Genomic DNA, 24613 nt, shown 5'->3' on the forward strand with positions numbered 1-24613 from the left:
CACACCAGGGCGGCCGTGGGCAGATGCGTATGGTGTATTCACTCCATGTTATCGTGCATTGCGCTGTCACTGGTATTTTGATAAAAGAGTTTGAACAATATATAAGAAGCGTATAAATTATTAAACAGTAAAACATTAACATTTAAGAAGTAAAGTTACATTGAGTACTACTGCAGTGCCTTCGGGTATACCTCATTTTTTCTTTGCCCATTACATGCTTAAATGTATACATTTTTTGGTGTACCTACCCGAGAACACGCGACATATAACCGACCGTGGGAGAAGCATGGATTTTAAACACGCGTTGAGTTCATCTGCTGGTCTCCCTCGTGGAATAACTGGTAATGTTTGACTAAATCTACAGCGAGTAAAACGACATTACCTCCTTTTTTTTTTTTACGATCTCTGAGATGTTGCTTTTTTCGGTTCAAGGCTTCATAAGCTGTTTTATGTTGTATGGTGTACTTATCCCAAACCATCATCTTTGAATGTTGCAAGACTTTCGCCTTGTATGTAGATCGGGGTAATTACATTCATTGCATTCCTAGTCTGAATCACAATGTGATTGTATGGGTGGTTACCTGGCACTGTAGGGTTGCCACCCGTCCTTTAAAATACGGAATCGTGCCGCGTTTGAGAATGAAATTGCGTGTCCCGTTTTGAATCAATATTGGACGGGATTTATCCCGTATTTTTTTTATCATTTTTTTTTTAAAGCAGCGTCTCATGCAAATCATCCCACACGCATTTTATGAAGATGCCTCCTTTCGTACTTTTGATTGGGTAATACTTGATGTCATCGTTAGTTTGATTGGTGTTTTTAACTGTCCAGTGAGGAGGGCGTGTCTTTTAAGTACAGTCTGCAAAGTGTTGGCACTGAGATGTGGCGTCAGCGCCATAGTTGAAGCCCCTAACGTTGCGGTCAGCAAGTCGGCTAACATCCGCCATGTGCCGTCTTTCAGTTGCGAGAAGCAGATCATAGAATGGTTGAAACTGTTGCCCCTAACGTTGCGCCACGGCGTGTGGTTCGTTTATACCTCGTGTCTTGTCATTAAACTTTTATCTCGCGAATATGTTATTGCAATCCGCAGCGGGAGCGTTTCTATAAACTTAATTTAAAGTTACGTTTTACACCGTGCTTTGTTTCCCTTATGAACATGCTTGTATGCTTAACTCGCTCCGTTCTCAATTGTTTAATTAATTTTTTGCTGTTCGCTGTTTGCGGCTGTTCCTCCATTTCCCCCTACTTCGTTCTTTTATCTCGCGAATATGTTATTGCAATCCTTAACGGGAGCGTTTCAATAAACTGATTGAAAATAGTTTTGCATTTACCTTTTTAGTAAAAGGCGAGCTTTTAAGCCTGAGAAATCACCCCGTAAATGCACACGTTTCATTGGACATGTGTTAATATGTATGGTTACACAGTATTAAAAGACAGTGAACAACGTCAGTTACCTTTCTTCCCGCGTTTGATAAAAGGTGAGCTTTTAAGCCTGAGAAATCAGCCCGTAAATGCACACGTTTAATTGCACATGTGTTAATATGTATGCTTACACAGTATTAAAAGACAGTCAAAAATTAACGTCATTTACCTTCGTTCCCGCGTGTGACTCGTGCTGTAAATGTCTTCCTTGTTTTTAGTTCACGTGATTACGTAGGAGGCGTGATGACGCGATACGTGACTCCGCCTCCTCCATTACAGTGTATGGACAAAAAATATGTTCCAGTTATGACCATTACGCTTTGAATTTCGAAATGAAACCTGCCTAACTTTTGTAAGTAACCTGTAAGGAATGAGCCTGCCAAATTTCAGCCTTCCACCTACACGGGAAGTTGGAGAATTAGTGATGAGTGAGTCAGTCAGTCAGTGAGTGAGTGAGTCAGTGAGGGCTTTGCCTTTTATTAGTATAGATATACATATACATATTTGTATATCTACATATATATAAACATATATACATATATATACATATTTGTATATCTACATACATACACATATATCTATCTATCTATATATAGCGAATCCACTGGGTAATCAGCTATATATATATATATATATATATATATATATATCTACATATATATAAACATATATACATATATATACATATTTGTATATCTACATACATACACATATATCTATCTATGTATATATATATATATATATATATATAGCTGATTACCCAGTGGATTCGCTCACTGAGTGCAAGAGAAAAAAATAAAATGTATGTATAAAATAAGTTTAATTGCCAAATTTATTTTTCCACAAATAAAGAGCACTTACAATAACATAGAAATCAATATAAACAACATTAACATCATTATCATTTGAGAATATGAAGTAATATATAAGAAGCACATTGCATATAAATATAAATTATTAAACATTAAAATGTTCTTCTATAAAACACTACCGTGGCTATTCGTTTGTCTGTCCAGGATTTTAAGTCAGCTGTAGCTCGCAAACCATTTCACCTATTGACTTGAAATTTGGTACACAGATACTACGTCACGTCTACTATTCGCTTTCCCACACATATGAACACATATATATATATATATATATATATATATATATATATATATATATATATATATATATATATACACACATACATATACACACACATACACATATATACATATACATACATAGTGCGTTGCAACACGGGCTGTGATTGTTACATGGGAGGGAGACGACAAATCACAGCTTCCCGCTTTCTAATCGGGCTTGTGATTGCTGCTTTGACGGATGCCCAGATCCCACAGTATTTCCCCTTAGGAGAGGCGTTAGGCAAGTGTAATTGAATAGCGGTGCTGCAAGTTATTACTCTTTTTATCTTTATTTTATTTTATTGTAGAATCAACTCAGAGCTGCGCGCACCAGTGCGTGCGTGGCGGATGCGTACGGCTGACGTTTTCATTGTCTACCACCTTCGCTAATCATTCTTGAGGCAGATTGAAGACTTAAGTGCCAGCTTAACTGAAAAATTAAAGAAAACATACTAAGTTTTAAAAAAAATCAGTTTTAACGGGAAAAGATGCCGACGAAAGAAGAGAAGCAGCGGGACGCTAGGGTCAAGAGCTGCTTATTAAGCAGCAAGCGCATCAACGTCTGAGCAAACGAATGGTAAACGTACAGAGAAAGAGGATAAATACTATGAATGGTCATGTCAAGTGTATTCACTCCACGTTATCGTGCAGTGCGCTGTTACTGGTATTTTGATAAAAGAATCTGAATAACATATAAGAAGCGTATAAATTATTAAACAGTAAAACATTAACATTTAAGAAGTAAAGATACATTGAGTACTACTGTAGTGCTTTCGGGTATAGTACATTTTTTGTTTGCCCATTACATGCATAAATGTATACATTTTTTGGTGTACCTACCCAAGAACACGCGACATGACCCGGCAGTTAAAAATTTATCGCTCCAGCAATTTTAACTCTGTTACAAAGTCATCTAATATGGTATTGCAAACGGCAGCGGGAGCGTTTCTATAAACTCAATTTAAACTTACTGTTTACACCGTGCTTTGAAGATGCATAGTATGCGACCCGGCAGTTAAAAGTTTCTCGCTACAGCAATTTTAACTCTGTTACAAAGTGATGCAAACTCTCGTTTATACCTCGTGTCTTCTCATTAAACTTGTATCTCGCGAATATGGCATTGCAAACGGCACCGGGAGCGTTTCTATAAAGTTAAGGTTACGGTTTACACCGTGCTTTTTTATACCTCCTGTCTTCTCATTAAACTTGTATCTCGCGAATATGGTATTGCAAACGGCAGCGGGAGCGTTTCTATAAAGTTAATTTAGACTTACGGTTTACACCGTGCTTTTTTATACCTCGTGTCTTATGAAGATGCTTGTATGCGTCACTCACTCGCTTCTTATTGTTTCGCTGCCTTGTCAATTGTGTAATGAATGTTTTCTTCTGCACTCTTTGGGGCTCCTCCTTCTTTTCTACGTACTGAGTTCACAGTCACTTCACGTGATTACGTGGGAGGCGTGATGACGCGACACGCAACTCAGTCTCCTACGGCCATCTTGCTGCCTACCATTACAGTATATGGACAAAAAAGAGGTTCCAGTTATGACCATTACGCGTATAATTTAGAAATGAAAAATGCCTAACTTTTGTAAGTAAGCTGTAAGGAATGAGCCTGCCAAATTTCAGCCTTCCACCTACACGGGAAGTTGGAGAATTAGTGATGAGTGAGTCAGTCAGTCAGTGAGTGAGTGAGTGAGTGAGTCAGTCAGTCAGTGAGGGCTTTGCCTTTTATTATTATAGATTCCATTTTCTGTACTAAGTTTGTTTGTATAGGCTTTAGGATGAAGAGGATGAATGCTGTATATTCTCTTCCAGATTAGCTACCTTTTCTGGAAAACAGCATAGTGAGAAACAAGGAAAAATAAAAATAGTGAAAAATATAGCACTTTTTATAAAACAATGGATAGTTTGATGTTGCAGTATTGTTAAAATTTGTAGTACTGGTAGCAGTCACATTAAATAGTTCTAGGTGTACAGTTTGATAAAACATCAGTAAGGTGTTTTATTTTGAATATCTGAAGTACAATTTTTTTAGTCATTTTAGTCACTTAAAATACTGACTGAATCTTGTATTTCTTTTTAGCTTCTTCTGTGAGTAAACAGGTTTGCAAAGAACAACACAGAAGCTGGTGTACTCTTGGATTTATCCGCAGTGTTGCACTGATGCCTCAGATGTGTAGCACACTTAGCACCTCCCAGTGGATCAATCTCCTTATCAAGATTGTTGAAGGTCATCAGTCTTTTAATGCTGTAACATTGCAGAGACAGGTAAAGATATAACAGGAATAAAGTATAGGAAGTTCAAGGAGCAACATTGCCATTAATTATAATGATTGGAATGTGCAGATATGTGAAAGTTTGCCACTAAATAAAAAAAAATAACCATAATTGCCCTAAGTATGGCAGTTATGGTATTCTCCTGTTCTGTTTACATTCATTGGTTATAATACTGCATTTAAGAGCATCATAGTATTGTGTACCAAGTATTTTGCATTTAACATTATTGCCATCTTTTTCTCCCACTAGATACTTGCACTTCGATTGCTACAGTCTGTTTTACCTTCCTGGGAAAAACTGGAAAGAGCAAAGGACATGAAATTTCTGGTTGAAAAACTTTTTGTTTTTTTAGGCAGTTTATTGAGCACTTGTTCATCTGATCTTCCCCTTTTGAGAGGTAAGAACAAATGTATATATTTAAGCATTATAATTTATTATTTCTAGCAGCATTACAAATTATACCTGAAATTCTGAGGGTGTTAACCTAACTATTTATGTATTTATTTATTAGAAGGAGCCCAAAGAAGGAGGAAATTGCGACCTCAAGCATCATTGACAGCAACCCATAGCAGCACACTGGCAGAAGAAATTGTAGCAGTTCTAAGAACTCTTCATTCCCTGAATCAATGGAATGGACTCATTAATGAGTACATAAACTCCCAACTCAATTGCATCACATCTGTCATGGCTGGAAAACATTCAGAAGCAGTAAGTGAAACCTTTTAAACCTGTGCCTTTGTAAATGCATTATATTTTGTGAACTAATTGCCAGATCAAACTATTTACAGGACTTCCATTAAAGATGCTATATACCTAGATTATCCTTTTTTTTTTTTTTTTTGGGATAAATCTTACTGTGGAACTTTTCAAATTTATTAATCTCTTATTAACATAAATCAGATCCTTTGCAGTTTTGTAATAAAATTTTACATTGTTTTACAAATATAGAAAGTTAGTAGTTTTTGAGTAAGCAAATATATAGGTGGAACATTATGTTCAGCACTATATATTCCAACAGCTGAACAGTTTACATTGTGATTCTGATGAGATTGAATATGCTCAATAACAGATTAATAATAAACCATTTTTAGTGATGTTAACTAAAGTCATAATGCAAAAAATAAAGTTGGTGGTTTTGTACCATGTGCCTTTTAAGAGGGTTAGAAATTTTATATACTCAAGTTGCTCAGCGTTCTTCACCTTTGTCACAACCTTCCCACAGTAACTTCTGCTGACTATCTGTTTTTCTCTAAAGTGTATGAGTATATTGTTAGATAATAAACTAGTGCAGCTTTTTTTTTTAATAATTGCTTCATAAAATTAATAGTACATATCATATTGATTACAACTGTAGACTTTTTAAATATATGTGGATCTTTATTTTGGTAGATTATATATAATATATATATTGTGAAAATGAACAGACTCGACACACGTAAAAAGGTTTGGGGCAGCCACCCATATAATAATCCTGGCTGCAAATAGTTTTTTAAGTAATAAAGAACTGTTGATAGCACTGAGTCCAAGATAGAACTGATGAGAGTTGGGAAAGATGGCGGCTTTAAATGATCAGACTGGAAGTGATGTCAGATAACTGGAAGTGATGTCCTTCTGACATCAGTCTGTGCACCGGAACCGGAAGTGACATTCTTCTTGGTCCTGGAATCGAAAGTGATGTTCTTCTGGGTGCCGGAACTGGAGTGATGTTCTTCTGGGTGCCGGAACTGGAAGTGTCATGACTGACTCAGATAGGTTTTCCTGCGGCTGGTCTGTAGAGACAACAGGAGAAGGTTTAGTGCACCCTGCCGTCCCCTGGCCTGGCGTGGAATTACCTTTACTTGGTCCACACAACGTCCCCCTACTTGCACATGTGTGACAATATATAATTGGCTTTTGGCTGTATAGTGAAAGCCTCAGAATTCTGCCATGATTGTATTTGGAATACCTGCATCTTGTGATTGCCTTTTTAGTGTTGTAACCATTAATAAATTGTTTTAGGTAAAACAATTAAAATTATTAATACGTTACGAGAGCAAGAACGATATTTACAATATTTACATACCAAGTGTAGCTCAAAGGCCTTTACAAGTAGTAGAAGAGGAAGCACAGAAGTGTTAATGTTATGTTAGAGGAAATATGGAAGAATCCCCAGTTTATAAGTTATAAGTTTCTATTGGATAAAATAGTGAAAGTCAATGTCTGATTTGAAGCTGTTTAGAGGACCACTGAGGAGATGAAAAGAAAAAATCAATCTGGCAAGGGTGGTAGAGGAAAAACTCAACATGTGATTAGGTAATCCATTATTATCTATATATGATAGAAGTCTTTGAAGATTCTGTACTGCAGGAATCATATTAGTGACAGTATTAGTCAAACATTCAAGTACCAATACAAGAGGAAAAAGGAAAAACAAAATCAAGCTACCACCACAGGGTACCAGAAAGAGAAAACAAAGACAGGTGAAGTCATTAGAAACTATAAAGATTAAGCATGAATTTTTACATTTATTTAGTAGTTGTATTCTATGAAAATAGTAGTACTCATTGCTGTTAACAAGTGCAAAGCTTAAAATATGCAATTATACTGTAATAGATGTAATTATTTACAGGAGATGCATTACAAATAAATTATGAAGAGGCCAGATTTTAGCAGTATAAATATCATGTACCTCTGTTGGTAAATTACTCCAGACTTCAGTTGCATAAAAGTAAAGGGTACCTCATCAGTTTTTTGTTTTTTTATGTATATATTCTTTATGAAGCCAGTGTTCAGAGGTCTAAGATTACGATTAGGGATGTTTAGGAACAGGCATTCCAAAATATAGAAAGATACAATTAAAATTATTTTAAAATTAGTCCCAAAGACACAGGTAGCAATTGTTGTGATGCTAATACAGATGAAAGAGCATCAAATTTTGTCTCTTTCATTAAGAATCTTTCTGCTTTGTTTTGAACAAGGTGTAGCCAATTAATATTATTTTTTGTAGTCCTGATAGAAGTTCATTACAATAATCAAGTCAGCTAAAAACAAAAGCATGTATTACTTTTCAGGCATCTTGCAGCAATATAAAAGATTGAATTAATACTATGTTTTTTTTTAATAATAAAGGTATATTTTAAAGTTAGTTTCCAAAAGTTTTTGAAGCAATTATAAAGACTTAAAATTTAGGTTTATATGACCATATTTCCTACAATAATGATTTTAAATGTCAGGTTTTAAATTACCGTCAGACTAGTAGTACTGCAACAGCAGAAACGGCCTAAAAATGAAATTTTAGTGTAGTCAGTGTACAGATGAATGAAGTAGTTTTACTGTGTCCGTCATGTTAAGAGAAAAGTCATATCTGTAAAATCTAAATGTAACATTTTGTAATATATTGTGGCTACATTACAAACATAACACCCCGAGGCACTTGTGCTAATCGCTGGAGACTTCAACCATGTAACGCTGGACAAAACATTACCTGCCTTCTCCCAGTATGTGGATTGTAACACCCGGGGAAATAGGACTATTGACCTACTGCATGCAAACGTTAAAGACGCATATAGCGCCACCCCGCTGCCTGTGCTTGGGAAAGCAGATCATAACCTGGTTCTGCTTCAGCCTCACAACAAACCAAGAGTGAGGGAGCTACCTACAACCACACGCTCATTCAGGAAGTGGACCCCTGAGGCAGAGCAGGCTCTGAGAGACTGCTTTGGAATTACGGAATGGGATATCCTGCAGGGATCACATAGTAAGAACATTGAGGAGGTAGTTGACTGGACTACTGACTACATCAACTTCTGTATGGACATTGTAGTTCCAGTAAGAACAGTACGCTGCTATGCTAACAACAAGCCATGGATTACAAGTGATATCAAGGGCCTTTTGAACCAGAAGAAAATGGTTTTTAAAGGCGGTGATCAGCATGAGCTCAAGCGCGTGCAGAAGGAACTCCGAGTCCAGCTTAGAGCGGCGAAGGAGCAGTACAGGGGAAAGCTGGAGCAGAAGTTGCAGAATAACAGCATGAAGGAAGTGGTCCGCTGAGGCAGAGCAGGCTCTGAGAGTCTGCTTTGGAACTACGGACTGGGATATCCTGCAGGGGTCACAGAGTGAGAACATTGAAGAGGTTGTTGACTGCACTACTGACTATATCAACTTCTGTATGGACATTGTAGTTCCAGTAAGAACAGTACGCTGCTATGCTAACAACAAGCCATGGATTACAAGTGACATCAAGGGACTTTTGAACCAGAAGAAAAGGGCTTTTAAAGGCGGTGATCAGCATGAGCTCAAGCACGTGCAGAAGGAACTCCGAGTCCAGCTCAGGGCGGTGAAGGAGCAGTACAGGAGAAAGCTGGAGCAGAAGTTGCAGAATAACAGCATGAAGGAAGTGTGGGATGGGATGAAGATCATCACTGTCTGCAGCTTGAAGCAGGGTGCCACCATCGAAAGAGATGTGGAGAGAGCAAACCAGATGAACAACTTTTTTAACAGGTTTGACCACCCTAACCAACTCTCAGCTCGGAGTACTGCACCCTCCACCCATCCTTCTGCTGATACCGGCATAGGAGAGAGTTTACCCCAACCCACAATTACAGCAGCCCAGGTAAGCAGAGAGCTGAGGAGACTTTTTGCCAGCAAAGCCGCGGGTCCAGATGGAGTATTGCCACGACTGCTGAAGGCCTGTGCGTTGGAGCTGGGAAGTCCCCTACAGCGTATCTTCAACCTGAGCCTGGAATAGGGGAGAGTCCCCAGGCTTTGGAAAACATCTTGTATCACCCCAGTCCCAAAGGTATCACATCCTACTGAGCTGAATGTCTTCCGGCCTATCGCTCTCACATCACATGTGATGAAAACCATGGAGCAGCTGCTGCTTCACCACCTGAGGCCACAGGTCCGCCACGCCCTTGACCCTCTGCAGTTCGCATACCAGGAGAAGGTGGGAGCGGAGGATGCCATCATACACATGCTACACCGATCCCTCTCCCACTTGGACAGAGGCAGTGGTGTTGTAAGAATTATGTTTCTGGACTTCTCTCGTGCCTTCAACACCATCCAACCTCTGCTCCTCAGGGACAGGCTGGCAGAGATGGGAGTAGATTCATAACTGGTAGCATGGATCGTGGACTATCTTAAATACAGACCTCAGTATGTGCGTCTCAGGAACTGCAGGTCTGACATTGTAGTCAGCAACACAGGAGCGCTGCAGAGGACTGTACTTTCTCCGGTCCTGTTCAGCCTATATACATCGGACTCCCAGTACCACTCTGAGTCCTGCCACGTGCAAAAGTTCGTTGACGACACTGCTATCGAGGGCTGCATCAGGAGTGGGCAGGAGGAGGAGTATAGGGACTTAATCAAGGACTTTGTTAAATGGTGCAACTCAAACTACCTACACCTGAACACCAGCAAAACCAAGGAGCTGGTAGTGGATTTTAGGAGGCCCAGGCCCCTCATGGACCCCGTGATCATCAGAGGTGACTGTGTGCAGAGGGTGCAGACCTATAAATACCTGGGAGTGTAGCTGGATGATAAATTGGAGTGGACTGCCAATACTGATGCTCTGTGCAAGAAAGGACAGAGCCGACTATACTTCCTTAGAAGGCTGGCGTCCTTCAACATCTGCAATAAGATGCTGCAGATGTTCTATCAGACGGTTGTGGCGAGTGCCCTCTTCTACGCGGTGGTGTGCTGGGGAGGCAGCATAAAGAAGAAGGACGCCTCACGCCTGGACAAACTGGTGAGGAAGGCAGGCTCTATAGTAGGCATGGAGCTGGACAGTTTGACATCCATGGCAGAGTGACGGGCACTGAGCAGGCTCCTGTCAATCATGGATAATCCACTGCATCCACTAAACAGTATCATCTCCAGACAGAGGAGCAGCTTCAGCGACAGACTGCTGTCACTTTCCTGCTCCACTGACAGACTGAGGATATCGTTCCTCCCCCTCACTATGCGACTCTTCAATTCCACCCAGGGGGGAACGTTAACATTATTCAAAGTTATTGTCTGTCTGTATACCTGCATTGTTATCAGTCTTTAATTTAATATTGTTTTTTATTAGTATGCTGCTGCTGGAGTATGTCAATTTCCCCTTGGGATTAATAAAGTTATCTATCTATCTATCTATCTATCTATCTATCTATCTATCTATCTATCTATCTATCTATCTATCTATCTATCTATCTGTCTGTCTGTCTGTCTGTCTGTCTGTCTGTCTGTCTGTCTGTCTGTCTGTCTGTCTGTCTGTCTGTCTGTCTGTCTGTCTGTCTGTCTGTCTGTCTGTCATTTATTTGACCAAACTAATTCCAAGCTCTTTAAATTAAGGACTTGTCAGGATTTGTGCAATGAAACTGTGAACACCACTGCATAAACTCTTGTTTTTTTAAAATTTTTTCCATGGTTTTGCTTTAGAAATACACTACAAACTTTCAGTGTTTATTTGAACTCGTAGATAGTCTCATTTTACTGAAAATGAAGACATATATAATTATTATAATTTAAAATTAACTTGTTATTTTTGTAGATCATATTGGAAGACTATTTTCCAGAACCAGAGGGTCTTGAAATTGGAATTTTGATGGCAGTTCTAGCAGTTATTGGAGGAATAGACAGCCGTTTGAGACTTGGAGGCCAGGTGGCTCATGAAGAATTTGGAGAGGGCACTGTGACTCGTATCACGCCAAAGGGGAAGATTACAGTACAGTTTCATGAAATGCGTACTTCTAAAGTTTGCCCCTTGAATCAGCTCAAGCCAGTATGTCATCTTGTAAATTTTATTATGATGCATTAAATTTTTTATGTTAAACAAATACTCCAGTCATTAAGGTTCTTTATATATTAACTTATAATGGATTATTCAAGTAGTACTGTTTATGGCTCATTGGATTTCATGATTTGTTTTACAAATCAAGTGGTATGTTAGTCATGAACATAATTTGTTACATCTAAACACCATTTTACAGTGTGTAATTGATCTACTGGTTTTCATTGTAAATCATGTCATTTCTCATTCATAAATGTGAAATGTGAAACACTTTGCTTACACCAACACCATTGTATATTGAAGATTTTTTTTATAAATTATTCATTTTTGAATTTGAGTTTTGAGCTTTTTTAATCTAGTTGAAGCACTTAAACCTCACACAATAGTTTTGTCAGAAGACTAAGTTATTATTTTTTTTTTGTAGTTAAGTGCTTCTTTTTTTTTGGTTTTTTTTTCATTGTTTTTTCCATCTTTGTGGACATGAATGATTCTTGAAGCTGCATTCAATTATTGTTTCAAAGCTGTATTAGTTATTCAGCTTTTCACTAAAACAAGGCACTGATTTTTGGGGATTCCACTATAGTTGTTTGTTTAAATTGTTGTGTTTGTGTATTTGTATACTTTGATTAATATACATATATATTGTTTGTTTCTTATTGTTTTTGCAGCTTCCTGTTGTTTCTTTTAGTGTAAACAATCTTCCTTTCACCGAGCCAATGCTATCTGTTTGGGCTCAGCTTGTCAACCTAGCAGGAAGTAAACTTGAAAAACAGAGAATGAAGAAATCACCTAGTCGAACTCATGCTGGTATAATTGAACTAATTAAACTAAAATCACTTTTGAAACTATATTTAATAATCTCTTTAATTTGTCTCATGGCTTAATTTGTTTTTTATTTTAAAGATCAAGTTGATCTGCACTTGTTACGATGCCAGCAGCTGAGGTTATATGTACTTAAAGCAGCTCGATCTTTGCTGTCTCATCAGGACAAACTGAGGCAAATATTGTCTCAGCCTGCAGTAGCTGATTCTGGAACAAATACTAGTGGTATGTTTTTTTAGGGTTTATTGGCAGGTTTCCACAAAGTAACTACTAACTCTTTCGGCCCCTAGGTTTAAAATCTTTCTTTGTTTTTCTGATTGTTATGTCATAGAGAGGTGTTAATTTTATACATGTCTCCATTTAAGGAACCAGGAAACCAGTTTGCACTATAATAACATTCCAAGAAATGTCATTTTTACATTGATGCTGAAAGGTAGTGTCTTTATAGAGAAAAATCTCCTAAAATAGCTTAATACAGATAAAAGTTCAGTTTTGTGCTTTCAAGTCATGTATTATATTGCTGATTTATTATACTCCTCTGTTTAAACTCACTGGAGAAAGAATTTTTGAAACTGCCCGTGCACATTGTCCGTTCTGTTTGTCTCTCTCTTTTTATAACAGAAGATACAGTAGTAGCCTCACCTGATGCTATTGATTTGTCTCCGGAAGGCCCACAGCCTCCAATGATACTCCTTCAACAGCTGCTTTCTGCAGCTACCCAACCATCCCCAGTAAAAGCCATATTTGATAAACAGGAGCTTGAGGTATGAATATTCAGTGTTTTCATATTCAGGAAAATTTGTTACCAAATGTTAACATTTTGTTACTAGTTCTTCCTTTATTCTGAATATACAGTGATATATAGTGAAGAATATTGTTGTATGTATGAATTATTTTCAGTTAAGAATAATAAGGAAATATTTCTTATATTATTGAGGATGTCTCTATAGAGAATATCAACTCAGAACACTTTTTTCATTTTTGCTGTATTTTTTTTTTTTTTTTTGTAAGTTTTAGTTTATGCGATTATGGTAAACTTTTTTCAGGATTAAACAGTGAATTCGATAGAGATGATGAATCTCCAAGCTTGTCTTTCATTATTTTATTGCATATATCAATACAAACTTGAAAGCGGACTTGGCTATAGATTTGTTCTTTGTAAAATGTAAAAGCAAGCAATACTCTGTTAAATGCTTTTAAAAGTACATTTTCTCTATAATGTGGTTCCCAATGAAAAATACCATTCTGATGGACATGCTTACATCATCTAACTGAGAGATTCATATAAAAGCACATAGTCATACATGTAACTAGAGTTAAATGGGTACTTACATTTGTTTTCTTGTAATAATTTGAGCATTACTGCCTGAAGTTAATGAGCCAATTATGTTATTTTTTGCATAAGCCTCTAAATGTAGCATAATCATTTTTAAAATATCTTTTACCTTTTCTCAGTAATGCTGTGTTCATTTGTGTCTCAATACATCCATATGAATATTGTTACACAATATAATGCTGCAATATATTTTCCTTATTCAACTGATACTGATAGAGATTAATGGCTGTCCTTTCTGGAAGCAAATGCTGAAGCTTTGTCATTTAATTCTTGATGATGTAACCCTGTTATAAGTACTTATTAAAAATGATCAAAAATCACTGTCTGCCTCTGTCACATTGCTTCTCAGTGTGATCATTGTGCATCATCACCACATGCCTTTTTGTTTATTTTGAAGTAGAATTCAGAGTAGCTCACTGCTGCTTTGGTTAGCGCTGCTACAGCACGTCTTTGACACCATGTTTGAATTCCAACCCATGTACGTTTTTGTGGACTTTGCAGTTTTCTCCTGTTTCTGCTAGGTATTGCAGCAGGTAGTTTTCCCTAACATTGCAAAGATGAGTGTGCTGTTTTTAGTGGCAACTCTAAACCAGCCTGGTGGTCTGCGAGTTTGAGTTTAGGACTGTATTCTAACACCCAGTGATGCTGGAATAAGCTCCAGCCTCTACAAGTGTGAATTGCACAAGGTGGTGTCATGAAACATTTGGATGGACAAGACGACACTGATTCTCTTTTTGATTAATTGGCTATCAATATGAACTTGCAATAACACAATAAGTTAGACCTATTTTATATGAGATTAGAGGTTTACAAGAGAAACAATAAATTGTACTCTATATCTATAAAAGAAAATACCTTCAAGTACAAAAAATAACTTCTGGCAAAAACTGGATTTGAGAAGTTTTTATTTCAATGTATGTTTTCTGTTAAACAGATTAAACATTACCCCGTGACCCTGTGTTAGGATATAGCGGTTGGACAATGACTGACTGACAGATTAAACATAAGTTATAAATGATTGTGATCTCTTAATGTATTCATTAAGAAAACTTTTTGTTTTGTTTTGTTAAGGCTGCAGCTTTAGCAGTGTGCCAGTACCTAGCTGTTGAATCCACACATCCTTCTTTGCCTGTATTTGATGACAGCAGTTCAAGTGAAGCAACAACTCCTGTGGCTGTGCAGCATGCTCGGCCACCCAAGCAAAAGAAACAGAAAGCCTCTCCAGTTCCACCACTGCCTGTTGTTGTCCAATTAATGGAGATGGGCTTTCAGAGGAAGAACATTGAATTTGCTTTGAAGTCTATGTCAGGAACCACTGGGAGTGCGACTGGACTACCAGGTGTGAAGTGTGAAACTACTGTGTACTTTTGGATTGTTCAAGTGAAATGTTTGTATATAAAAAAAAAAAAAAAAAAAATTCTTCCAGGTCAGATAAGCTTTACCTCAGTTTCACTTTATGGTTCTCACCCAGCAGATACGAGATGTAGAAATCCTCATATTTTTCTTCTGTGGTGTGCCTGTCTCCTCCCTTCTTGGGGTCTAGTCTCATATTGGTATTTGTCATATCTACTGTAGTCTCTTGTTATGTCCTGTTATGTTACTTACAAAAAGAATTTGTAAGTAAATTGTTTTAAGTGCTACGGTTCATTGTCTTCAGAAATTTAGTATGGTAGCTACCTCATCCAATTCTGATCATTTGCAATTTAAAAACTTTCTGTTGTCACACCTCTATCCTTAAAGGTATAAAAGACTGGTGCATATCATATATGCCCAGGAGAATTAATGGATGCAGTGTCAACTCTATTGATAATAGCAACAATTTTAGATGGTAGGATCATCCAGATGGTCATGCTGGCCATAATACTCTTTTCAGGTCATCCTATTTCCGGTGTCTGTGTTCCTTTGACCATTTTTATTTGCCAGTTTCAGATATGGCTTTTTGTTTGAAATTTGCCTCTAAGGCTAGCATCCCAGAATCATCTTTTCACTGTTTCAGATGACACTGGTATTTGACATGTATCTGAAGGAACAACAAATTGACAGCCTGTAAAGTTTGTTTTTCAAACTACACACTGTGTTGTACTTATCCTGTTATGTAGTTATGTATTTGGGCCTTCCACTTTTTTCAGTCCTGATTAAATCCAGTTTGCTAGTGTACTTTTGATGAAACAGCCGAATCTACATTAATTAGAAAAATATTGCTGGGACTTTTTAATATTTTTCTTCTTATTCTATAGTATTTGTTGAAACTATAGTTTTTCAGCAAGACCAAAGAGTAATGGCTTTTCTATTGTAGGTGTAGAAGCCCTTGTAGGATGGCTGTTGGATCACCCAGATGTGCAGGTCACTGACCTGTCTGATGCTGATACAGTGTCAGATGAGTACTCGGATGAAGAAGTTATAGAGGAACTTGAAGAACCAGAAGCTGCCTTTGCTGTGGTATGCCTTCGTATATTAAAACATTTTGCTATCTGTTCTGAAATATTGTTGGACTAGCTTGGATTAATTTTTAATCCTGTTCATGTTTCTCGTATTAATACTGTTTCAGAATTAATTGCAAATATATATTTCTCTGGCAGATGTTCAGCTCATGATTTATTAATATACAGTTGTTTTTAAAGGTTACATTTTGATTAGTTCTTCCTCATTAAAGCAATATAAGTAAAATCAGAACTATACGTTATTGTTATGCCATCTCTGTAACAGTTGTTGCATCTGCAGTACATCTAAATTAGTGGTATTGTCCATCACAGAGCTATGAAGAAAGTCATCTCCTTAGACAGCAAGGAAACCTTTTCCAAATAGTTTGCACTTTACTGTGAGAAAGCTTGGTGCTTTTTCAGTATCACTTACTTTCCACTAGGCATGGTGCCCTTTCCAGATTTACACTTTTATTTTTTCAGTTGTTACATGCCTGTCTGAGGGGCTCATCATATTTTCCTTTTTCTCTCTCTCGAGAAATGGACATCTAGAGTGGCCACTATGAACCTGATAACTTTTGTTTGGCTTCCTGTTTTTAAAGTGCTTTACTTGTCATCTGTAACTGATAGTGTTGAAGTCATGTATGAACATCAGCTATGAGAATTTCCCACTTAGCAAGAAATTTAGGCATGATATGTTCTCAAAATGGCATGTCTTTGTCACAGTACACAGTGAAACAACAAGACTAAGGCAGGTGGTGATGTTTTTAATTTAGGTGTGAGATGATAGGTGGAATTCCTAGTTACAATAGCATGAATCTCAGTATTTTCAGATTTTTCTTTCATAATTATAATATGTTTTTTACTGTTAGTACAACCCTTTCATTTTGAATCTTTTGGATATTAATAATAATGTGCATCTTTCAGTCAGTACATTTATTTGCAGTTACTCTTGAGGTGATACCTTAATATTTTGCTAACATCACTGAAGTAGATATCTTGCTTGTTACAGTTTGCTTATTATGGTACATATTACTGGAGACATCCGTAATTTGTTGATATGCTGTGCATTGCTTTTGTTCATAACTTTATTGTGACATTTTTCTCTAAAAATATTCTTTGTCATCATTTATATTATTTCAGCCATCTGGAGCTGTTGTCACAGAAAGTCAAACATACAAGAAACGTTCAGATTTTCAAAGTAATGATGACTATGCAGTTTATGTTCGAGAGAATATTCAGGTGAGTACCTGCTAGGTAATTAAAAACATGTACAGCTATAAATGGTTATGATTGTTGATTTGGCATTTAATAGACAAATGTACACTAAGTAAATGTGTTAAATTAATTAAATTTGATTTGTGTTGTCTAACTTTGTCTAAAGAAACTGAACTACTGGTCTCTGTTGGATACAATAAAAGTCATATTATAAAATAATAAATTAACCTTGTGTGAGTATGTGTGTGTCTGTATCTCTCTATTATAAAAAAAATCTTGGAAGGGAGACTAGGGTGACGAGACGTGATCTTCTCGGAAGACAATTTGACGTCCCGCGAGAGACACTTTAACGTGCCGCAAGACAAGGCAGTGAGACAACATTTAAAACAAGTTCACGGACATCTAACTAAGCAGTTGTTGGAATGCTTTTGGCAAACAGACATCATGTGCTTCCAGCTCTTAAAAGAACAACAAGCGAGAAGCAGAACTTTTTTCCAGTTCATTCAATGTGCAAGTTAATGTTAGTTTTATATAATTAGAACTCATCCCAACAAAAACTTACTATCTATTAGTCCATTTTTTTCCAGTTTATGGTTGAAGGGAGTCCAGGCAGCATTGCTGTCCTGTTCTGTTCTGGCAGCATTGGATTTAGGGCAGGAACTATCCCTGAACAAGGTACCATTCCATCACAGGACGCATTCAGATACATATACACTCACACGGTCAATGCACAATTGTTAGTTAAGTTAAACTGCATATGCCTCAAACAAAACCCATTCAAACATGGTAAGATGCTACAAAGAAAATAAAACTGATTTATTATTAACTTAAACACTGCAGTAGAGAATACATTTGTTTTTTTCTTCTTGTAGGTGGGCATGATGGTGAGATGTTGTCGAACATACGAAGAGGTGTATGAAGGAGATGTTGGAAAGGTTATAAAGCTTGACCGTGATGGGCTTCATGATTTGAATGTGCAGTGCGATTGGCAGCAGAAAGGTGGTACCTATTGGGTCCGATATATTCATGCGGAGCTGTTGGGTATATTGGATTTTACTTAATTGGTAAAAATATTAACACACATTCTTATAATACAGTTAAAACAATTTTCTGATTTTGGTTGGATTTCTTCCTTCCTTTGTAGGTTTTCCTCCACAGAGCTCTCCATCACATATTAAAATTGGTGATAAGGTTAGAGTAAAAACTTCAGTAACAACTCCAAAGTATAAATGGGGCTCAGTTACTCACAGGAGTGTTGGAGTTGTCAAAGGTAAATTTAACAATTTTTAATTTGATTATAATGTGATGAAAGTAAATTTCTGAACAGAATAGGAACAATCTAGTTTCTTTGAAGATGTGTCGGGGGTTTTCTGGGTATGTTATGGTCTTTTTATTGGTTGTTTTTCTTTTTCTTTTGTTTTTTGACTATTTTTACTGTAAAACAGTCATTTAGTTTTAGGTTTTTAGATGTGCGTAATATAATAGTGCACAAGTAAATGTTAACAGATGTTCTAAATTTTAAGCTCTTCCTGACAGAATAGCATTTCTTTTGTGTTCTAAACTGAGTCTTCAGTTTAATCGTATTCAGTTTTATGTGGTTTTATTTTTCATGTAGTATTTGCAGTATTTGTGATTTTTCCAGCAGTTTAGTGAATACTTTTGTGATAAAGTTGTGCTTATTTTAGTTAACATTATAAATGTTAGCCAGTGGTAATAATTAAATGGATGCCTGGATGCTTTTAAAAATAAACCCTAGCTAAAGGTATCCTTTTTCCCCTGCCTTTGACCAGACTGTTGTTATGTCATTACATATTCCTGTGATAAACATTTTTAACTAATTTAGCCTAGGTACACATTCTATAACATGAACCACTGCAGGTGCACATGATGCTGTGATATTGCTGTTAACAAAATGAAAACTAGCTAACAAATTAAAAAAAGGTCTTTCTCTACATATTATTTCAGCTTTCATCTTGGTAATGAATAACATCCTAAAATGTGTGACACATTTTCACCAACAGCAAAATATTGCCTGTAATTATTTATTCATTTTCTTAGCTTTTAGTGCCAATGGCAAAGATGTAATTGTGGATTTTCCACAACAGTCTCACTGGACTGGCTTGTTGTCAGAAATGGAATTGGTGCCTAGCATTCATCCTGGAGTCAGGTACAGTATTGATTTAGCATACCTTGTGTCATTTAACCTAAAAATAAAAATTGACATTTTCTGTTGACAAATTTTCTCCTTATTTCTTTTGCATGTTTTCAAATTTAATTACTATTCAAAGATGTGATGGCTGTCAGATGTTCCCGATTAATGGACCACGGTTTAAATGTAGAAACTGTGATGATTTTGACTTCTGTGAGAACTGTTTTAAAACTAGAAAACATAACACCAGACACACATTTGGTAGGATTAATGAGCCAGGTAAGCTTCTCCATCTTTCAACCAATTCTGATAGAAATAAGCAAAAGACAAATATCCAGTCTAGGTGGATTGCCAGTTAAAGATAAACAAAGATAAAAACAGTACTTTGGTCGTGTTCAAAATTGGTGGCTAATATGGTTTGAATCTTAATACACTTTAGGTTTCATTATTTTTTTTGTTTGCTTTCATTATGTCTGTTTTATGCAAACTGATTTCAATATTAAAACCAGATATTCTTATCTACCTGTTGGAGTGCATGTCTTCCCCAATGCTGCTAACTAAAGAGAAAAAGTGAAATGTTTCCAGTATTAAGTTTTTTATGTGTTGATCATGCCTAGTCCACTGAAAGTTTCATCAGTGGCCATTTCAATAAGGTAATACTATTTAGTTTCATTGCATTTCTTAATTGTGCATGTTTTTAATTTTAATGTGTAAGGTACAGTCTTTTAACATTTTTTTTTGTTGTTGTCCAGGGCAGTCTCCTATATTCTGTGGACGCTCAGGAAAGCAACTCAAGCGACATCACAGTAGTCAACGTGGCATGTTGATAGATGATTGGTCAAGAGTGGTTAAAAATCTGAATGTGTCGTCTTCTGTAAATCAAGCTTCTCGTCTAACTGATGGAAGTGAGCAGTGCTGGCAGTCTTCTGGATCTCAGGGCAAAGTAAGTTTTCATTTCATACCTTTTTGTTTTCTTTTCTCTTTTGTTAAGAAACTTAATTTAAATCATATTTGTCTGTGATAGGCAAATATTTTATCTGTTTAGTTATTATTCAGTTTGGATATACTGAACATAGGCAGCAGGAACCAGTGTTAGGACATCTTTGTTTCATTCACTGTTACTAATCTTTTAAATGGTTGTTTTACATTTGACTTACTGTTATTTAATGTCGTTGTCATGTCACAAAAATAGAGAACATTATAGATAAAAGTGTCATGAAAGATAAATGCAGCAGCTTGTAATAGTAACTGATTTAACTACTAATCACCATGTCATCTGGTTTACTCTTTTAGATAATAAATTGATTAAAATCTACAGAATACAAATTATATTAATGCTCCATTTATTGTTTTATTTAGATTTTTTGGTTCAAAAACGGATCCATCTGTCATTTTTTAAACTCTTATAATTGTTATTACAGCACTGGATTAGACTTGAACTTTTCCCTGATGTTCTTGTGCACAGACTTAAAATGACAGTAGACCCGGCTGATAGCAGTTATATGCCATCTTTAGTAGTGGTTTCTGGTAAGTATTTGCTTAATTGATATTTATTTTCATGATATTTAAACAGATCATAAATATGAAATACATTTATTTTGCAACAGATTTTTTTATGTATTACATTTTAGGTGGGAATTCCTTAAATAACCTCATTGAGCTAAAAGCAATCAACATCAATCCAACTGACACAACTGTGCAGCTACTCAGTGACTGTACTGAGGTAATGAATTATGCATTGCAAATGAGAAATAGTTTGAGGTTTCGATGTTTACTCAAACCATATATTTTTGCTAACTTGGTTTTGTGTAGATCTTAAATATTAAATAGGTCAGATTGTTGTATGGTTCTAATGTACAAAATGTTGTGTAATCTCATTTTTTAGTATCACAGGTATATTGAAATTGCTATCAAACAGTGTAGAAGCTCTGGAATAGATTGTAAAATTCATGGTTTGGGATTAGTTGGTCGCATAAGAGCCGAGGATGAAGATCTGGCAACCGTTCCCTTCCTTGCTTCAGATAATGAGGAGGAAGATGATGATAAGGCTAACACCGGGAGGTACTTTAATGTTTTTTTTTTAATTGTATAGGTTAGTTCAAACCAACTTTTGTCACAACATGTATATATTTGTTGTGTTTTCCATATAGTCTTGCAAGGAAAAGGTCTGCAGGGTTGGAGTCAGCTGCTACTATTAGAACAAAAGTTTTTGTTTGGGGACTGAATGATAAAGATCAGCTTGGCGGACTGAAAGGCTCTAAGGTAAGAATTTAGTGATTTGTACTGAGTACAATAAAAACTGGTTAGCACATGCATCTTTGCTGTTGTCTTTTCATGCATGTAACATGTTATAGAGACATTGGGTAAAAATATAAATATTTAAATGCAAATGTAATGCCTGTTTTAGTACAGCTGTCTAACCTCTTAAACGTTATTTGATGCTGATGTCATGAGTCAGGTTTCCATCAGAGATTTTTTTGTGAAAAATGTTAAAGTACTTATGTTTGTCAGTGAAGGTAAAAGAAACTGTAATTGTCTATAATAACTAACAAAAGATAAAACTTTATTCCATTCTCTTTTAGGAAATAAAATAGTTAATGTTCCAAAAAAACTGTACTGGAACATTTTTAACAGGAACAATAATGTACTTGCACTTAATTTTGATGTTATGTGACATGATTTTCTTAATGTACTACTGCTGTAGCAAAACATAACGGCATTTTAAAAAAATAATACTTTTAGCTTTACATAATGTGCAATGTCACTTTGGAAAAAATAAAATAACATTCTTCATGCTTCTATAAGTAAGATGTTCGTGAATATGGCTGCATTGTGAACACTTCTATGTTTCAATGACTACACACTTGTCAACAAGCACCTGTAGAACTATAGATGACATCTTTTATAGTTAGTATAACTGTAGTAACCCTCCGCTTGGAAAAGAACAGGTGTATACTTTCAATTAAGCATGCCACCTGTGGCACAAGGAATGCTGAAGAATTATGGTACGTGATGTTGTTTAGTTCAGCAGTGTTGGTTAAGTTGATGCATTGTACCTACACATCATTCTCTCTCAAATAGCCATGCACACTACTTAAACTGAGTGGTGGATGATGGTCTTAACTGACCCAAAATGCCCCTCCCACAGCTGCATACTTTGGTGCAAGTTGCCAGTTCGTATAAAACTATGACAGTACGCTTTCAGGTTGGAACTGGTGATGGGTTAATATCTTATGGTCTGACAAATGGTCAACTATACAGATAGTTGAGCTTGACATTCTTAAAATTACCAAAATGTTTTGCAGCAAAGAGGCTGTGTTCATAAGTGACCTTGTTCACTGAATATTTTCTTGGAAATTCATTGTGTGATCTTTCCCAGAGCCACATGATGCTTTGTGAGGCCAGTATTATGTCGACTCTAGCAGTCATGCGCAGAACATTTATACATGCCTACTGTAAGATCATTGCCCATCTGCTTTTCATGTGCAACATGTCTTGACTAGATCAGTTCTCTAGTTGGATTTCCATGCCACAGGCAATAATGACTACTGCCACTGGATATATAACATTGATCCCTGTATCCTGGCAGTATAGCACTGTATGGTTAATTTTCATGCATAATTAGCCATGTGCTTAGTTGTGATTTCAAAACAAGCTGTAAAGGAACCTCCCCACCCCCCCACCCCCTTGTGTCAGAGGGACACCACATTAAATAACAATAATAATGAAGGATTTATTACTATTTGCAAGGCATTTCTTTCTTCTTTATAAAAGAGAAAATGTGAAGCATCTCCACAGATTTTTAGGAAACTAAAAAGATGCTGTAGCCAGGGCCCATGACTTCAAGCAATTTTATTTGTGGTTATCATTCCATCTGCATGTTTTGTTGTTTAAGGCACAGTGACATAGTGGTTAGAACTGCTGCCTCACAGCTCAGATCACATTTATGGCCACAGTTATTGGTCTTGCATAGTTGGCAGACATTCCTCAAGCCCCCAAGAACACTTAACCACCATTATAATCCATTCAGTAATCAGTTCCTTGTGAAGTTCAGCAAAGTTTTCCACAGGGTTTGCTCATCATGTTGTAGTTGGGAGACTTCCAGTTTAAAAAAAAAAAAAAAAACAACCTCCCAGAATTTTCACACATGGACTTTCTTGTACATTTGGCTTATAGCACATTTAAAAGGCAATTACTTTTAGGTGTGTTATGTGAGCAATTGCTTTATTTTGGGCTGTCTTTGAAAGCTGTTGACCATTGCAGTTTTGATATAATAACTACTAGAAATAAGCCTGTATTGATGGCTTTTTTGTATATCTAGTCCAATTAGTTTTTCCATAACCACCCTTAACAGCAGGATGTTGAAAAGTCTAGGAAGCCAAAGATACAAAATTGCAATATACATGAAGTTCAGGATGAAAGCACATTAAACAGCCATTTTCTGATAAAGGAAAGCTTGTGCAACAGCAATTTCTTCAGATAATTTCATCATTAAGAAAATATTTTTTATCAGTTAAACAGCAGAATTCACAAGTATTTAAATGAATACTTCCCAGATACATATATACCTAGCCTCAAAAAATGATACTTTTTTAAATGCTTCTTACCCCTTGTTGTTAGTAGCTGAAAAAAAAACTTTTACCTCCATATTTTCATGGAGAATGGATATATTTAATGGAATGGGTGTGTATTCAGACCAACTTTAGGCTACAGCAAACAATGTAAAAGTATCCTTGAAAAACTTTCTCATTACTCATGCCACATAATCCACATGTCAAATCACCCAGTCCTATGCTCACAATGGGCAAAATGCATGCATGTTTTGCTAAAGTATTGTTAAATAAATTCCTCAGGAAAAGCAGCTGAAATGCATTCAAATGAGATTGAGCTTTATTCAAAGGTCAAGAGCCCTGCCTTCAGTTTAAATAAGTTGGACTACATTTGTGTGTTACTTATAAGAATAAGTTTTTTGGTAATTTTTTAAGTTGAAATTATTTGCTCATGACCTAATATTACTGTGACACATGAAGTTGTGTTCTTAATTGAAGCATTTTTTTTTATATACATTAAAAAAAATTAGAGAG

At 36.3% G+C, this 24613-nt stretch overlaps 1 protein-coding gene across 5 annotated transcripts in view; it reads left to right on the forward strand.

The window, feature by feature from the left end:
* Window positions 1-24613, forward strand: part of herc2 (HECT and RLD domain containing E3 ubiquitin protein ligase 2) — a 488151-nt gene that overhangs the window by 340081 nt on the left and 123457 nt on the right. For all 5 annotated transcript variants that reach the window (XM_051927044.1, XM_051927043.1, XM_051927046.1 and 2 more), the window contains exons 39-57: window positions 4640-4824; window positions 5083-5230; window positions 5345-5541; window positions 11345-11575; window positions 12253-12391; window positions 12488-12631; window positions 13028-13170; window positions 14814-15081; window positions 16039-16181; window positions 17306-17404; window positions 18253-18421; window positions 18525-18650; window positions 19439-19547; window positions 19669-19808; window positions 20282-20472; window positions 20951-21056; window positions 21161-21252; window positions 21415-21590; window positions 21680-21791. In XM_051927044.1, coding sequence (XP_051783004.1) covers window positions 4640-4824; window positions 5083-5230; window positions 5345-5541; window positions 11345-11575; window positions 12253-12391; window positions 12488-12631; window positions 13028-13170; window positions 14814-15081; window positions 16039-16181; window positions 17306-17404; window positions 18253-18421; window positions 18525-18650; window positions 19439-19547; window positions 19669-19808; window positions 20282-20472; window positions 20951-21056; window positions 21161-21252; window positions 21415-21590; window positions 21680-21791 — 2918 coding nt within the window. The remainder of the gene's footprint in view (window positions 1-4639; window positions 4825-5082; window positions 5231-5344; window positions 5542-11344; window positions 11576-12252; window positions 12392-12487; window positions 12632-13027; window positions 13171-14813; window positions 15082-16038; window positions 16182-17305; window positions 17405-18252; window positions 18422-18524; window positions 18651-19438; window positions 19548-19668; window positions 19809-20281; window positions 20473-20950; window positions 21057-21160; window positions 21253-21414; window positions 21591-21679; window positions 21792-24613) is intronic.

The sequence above is a fragment of the Erpetoichthys calabaricus genome, chromosome 4 (genome assembly GCF_900747795.2).
Source record: "Erpetoichthys calabaricus chromosome 4, fErpCal1.3, whole genome shotgun sequence".
Classification (NCBI taxonomy): Eukaryota; Metazoa; Chordata; class Cladistia; order Polypteriformes; family Polypteridae; genus Erpetoichthys; species Erpetoichthys calabaricus.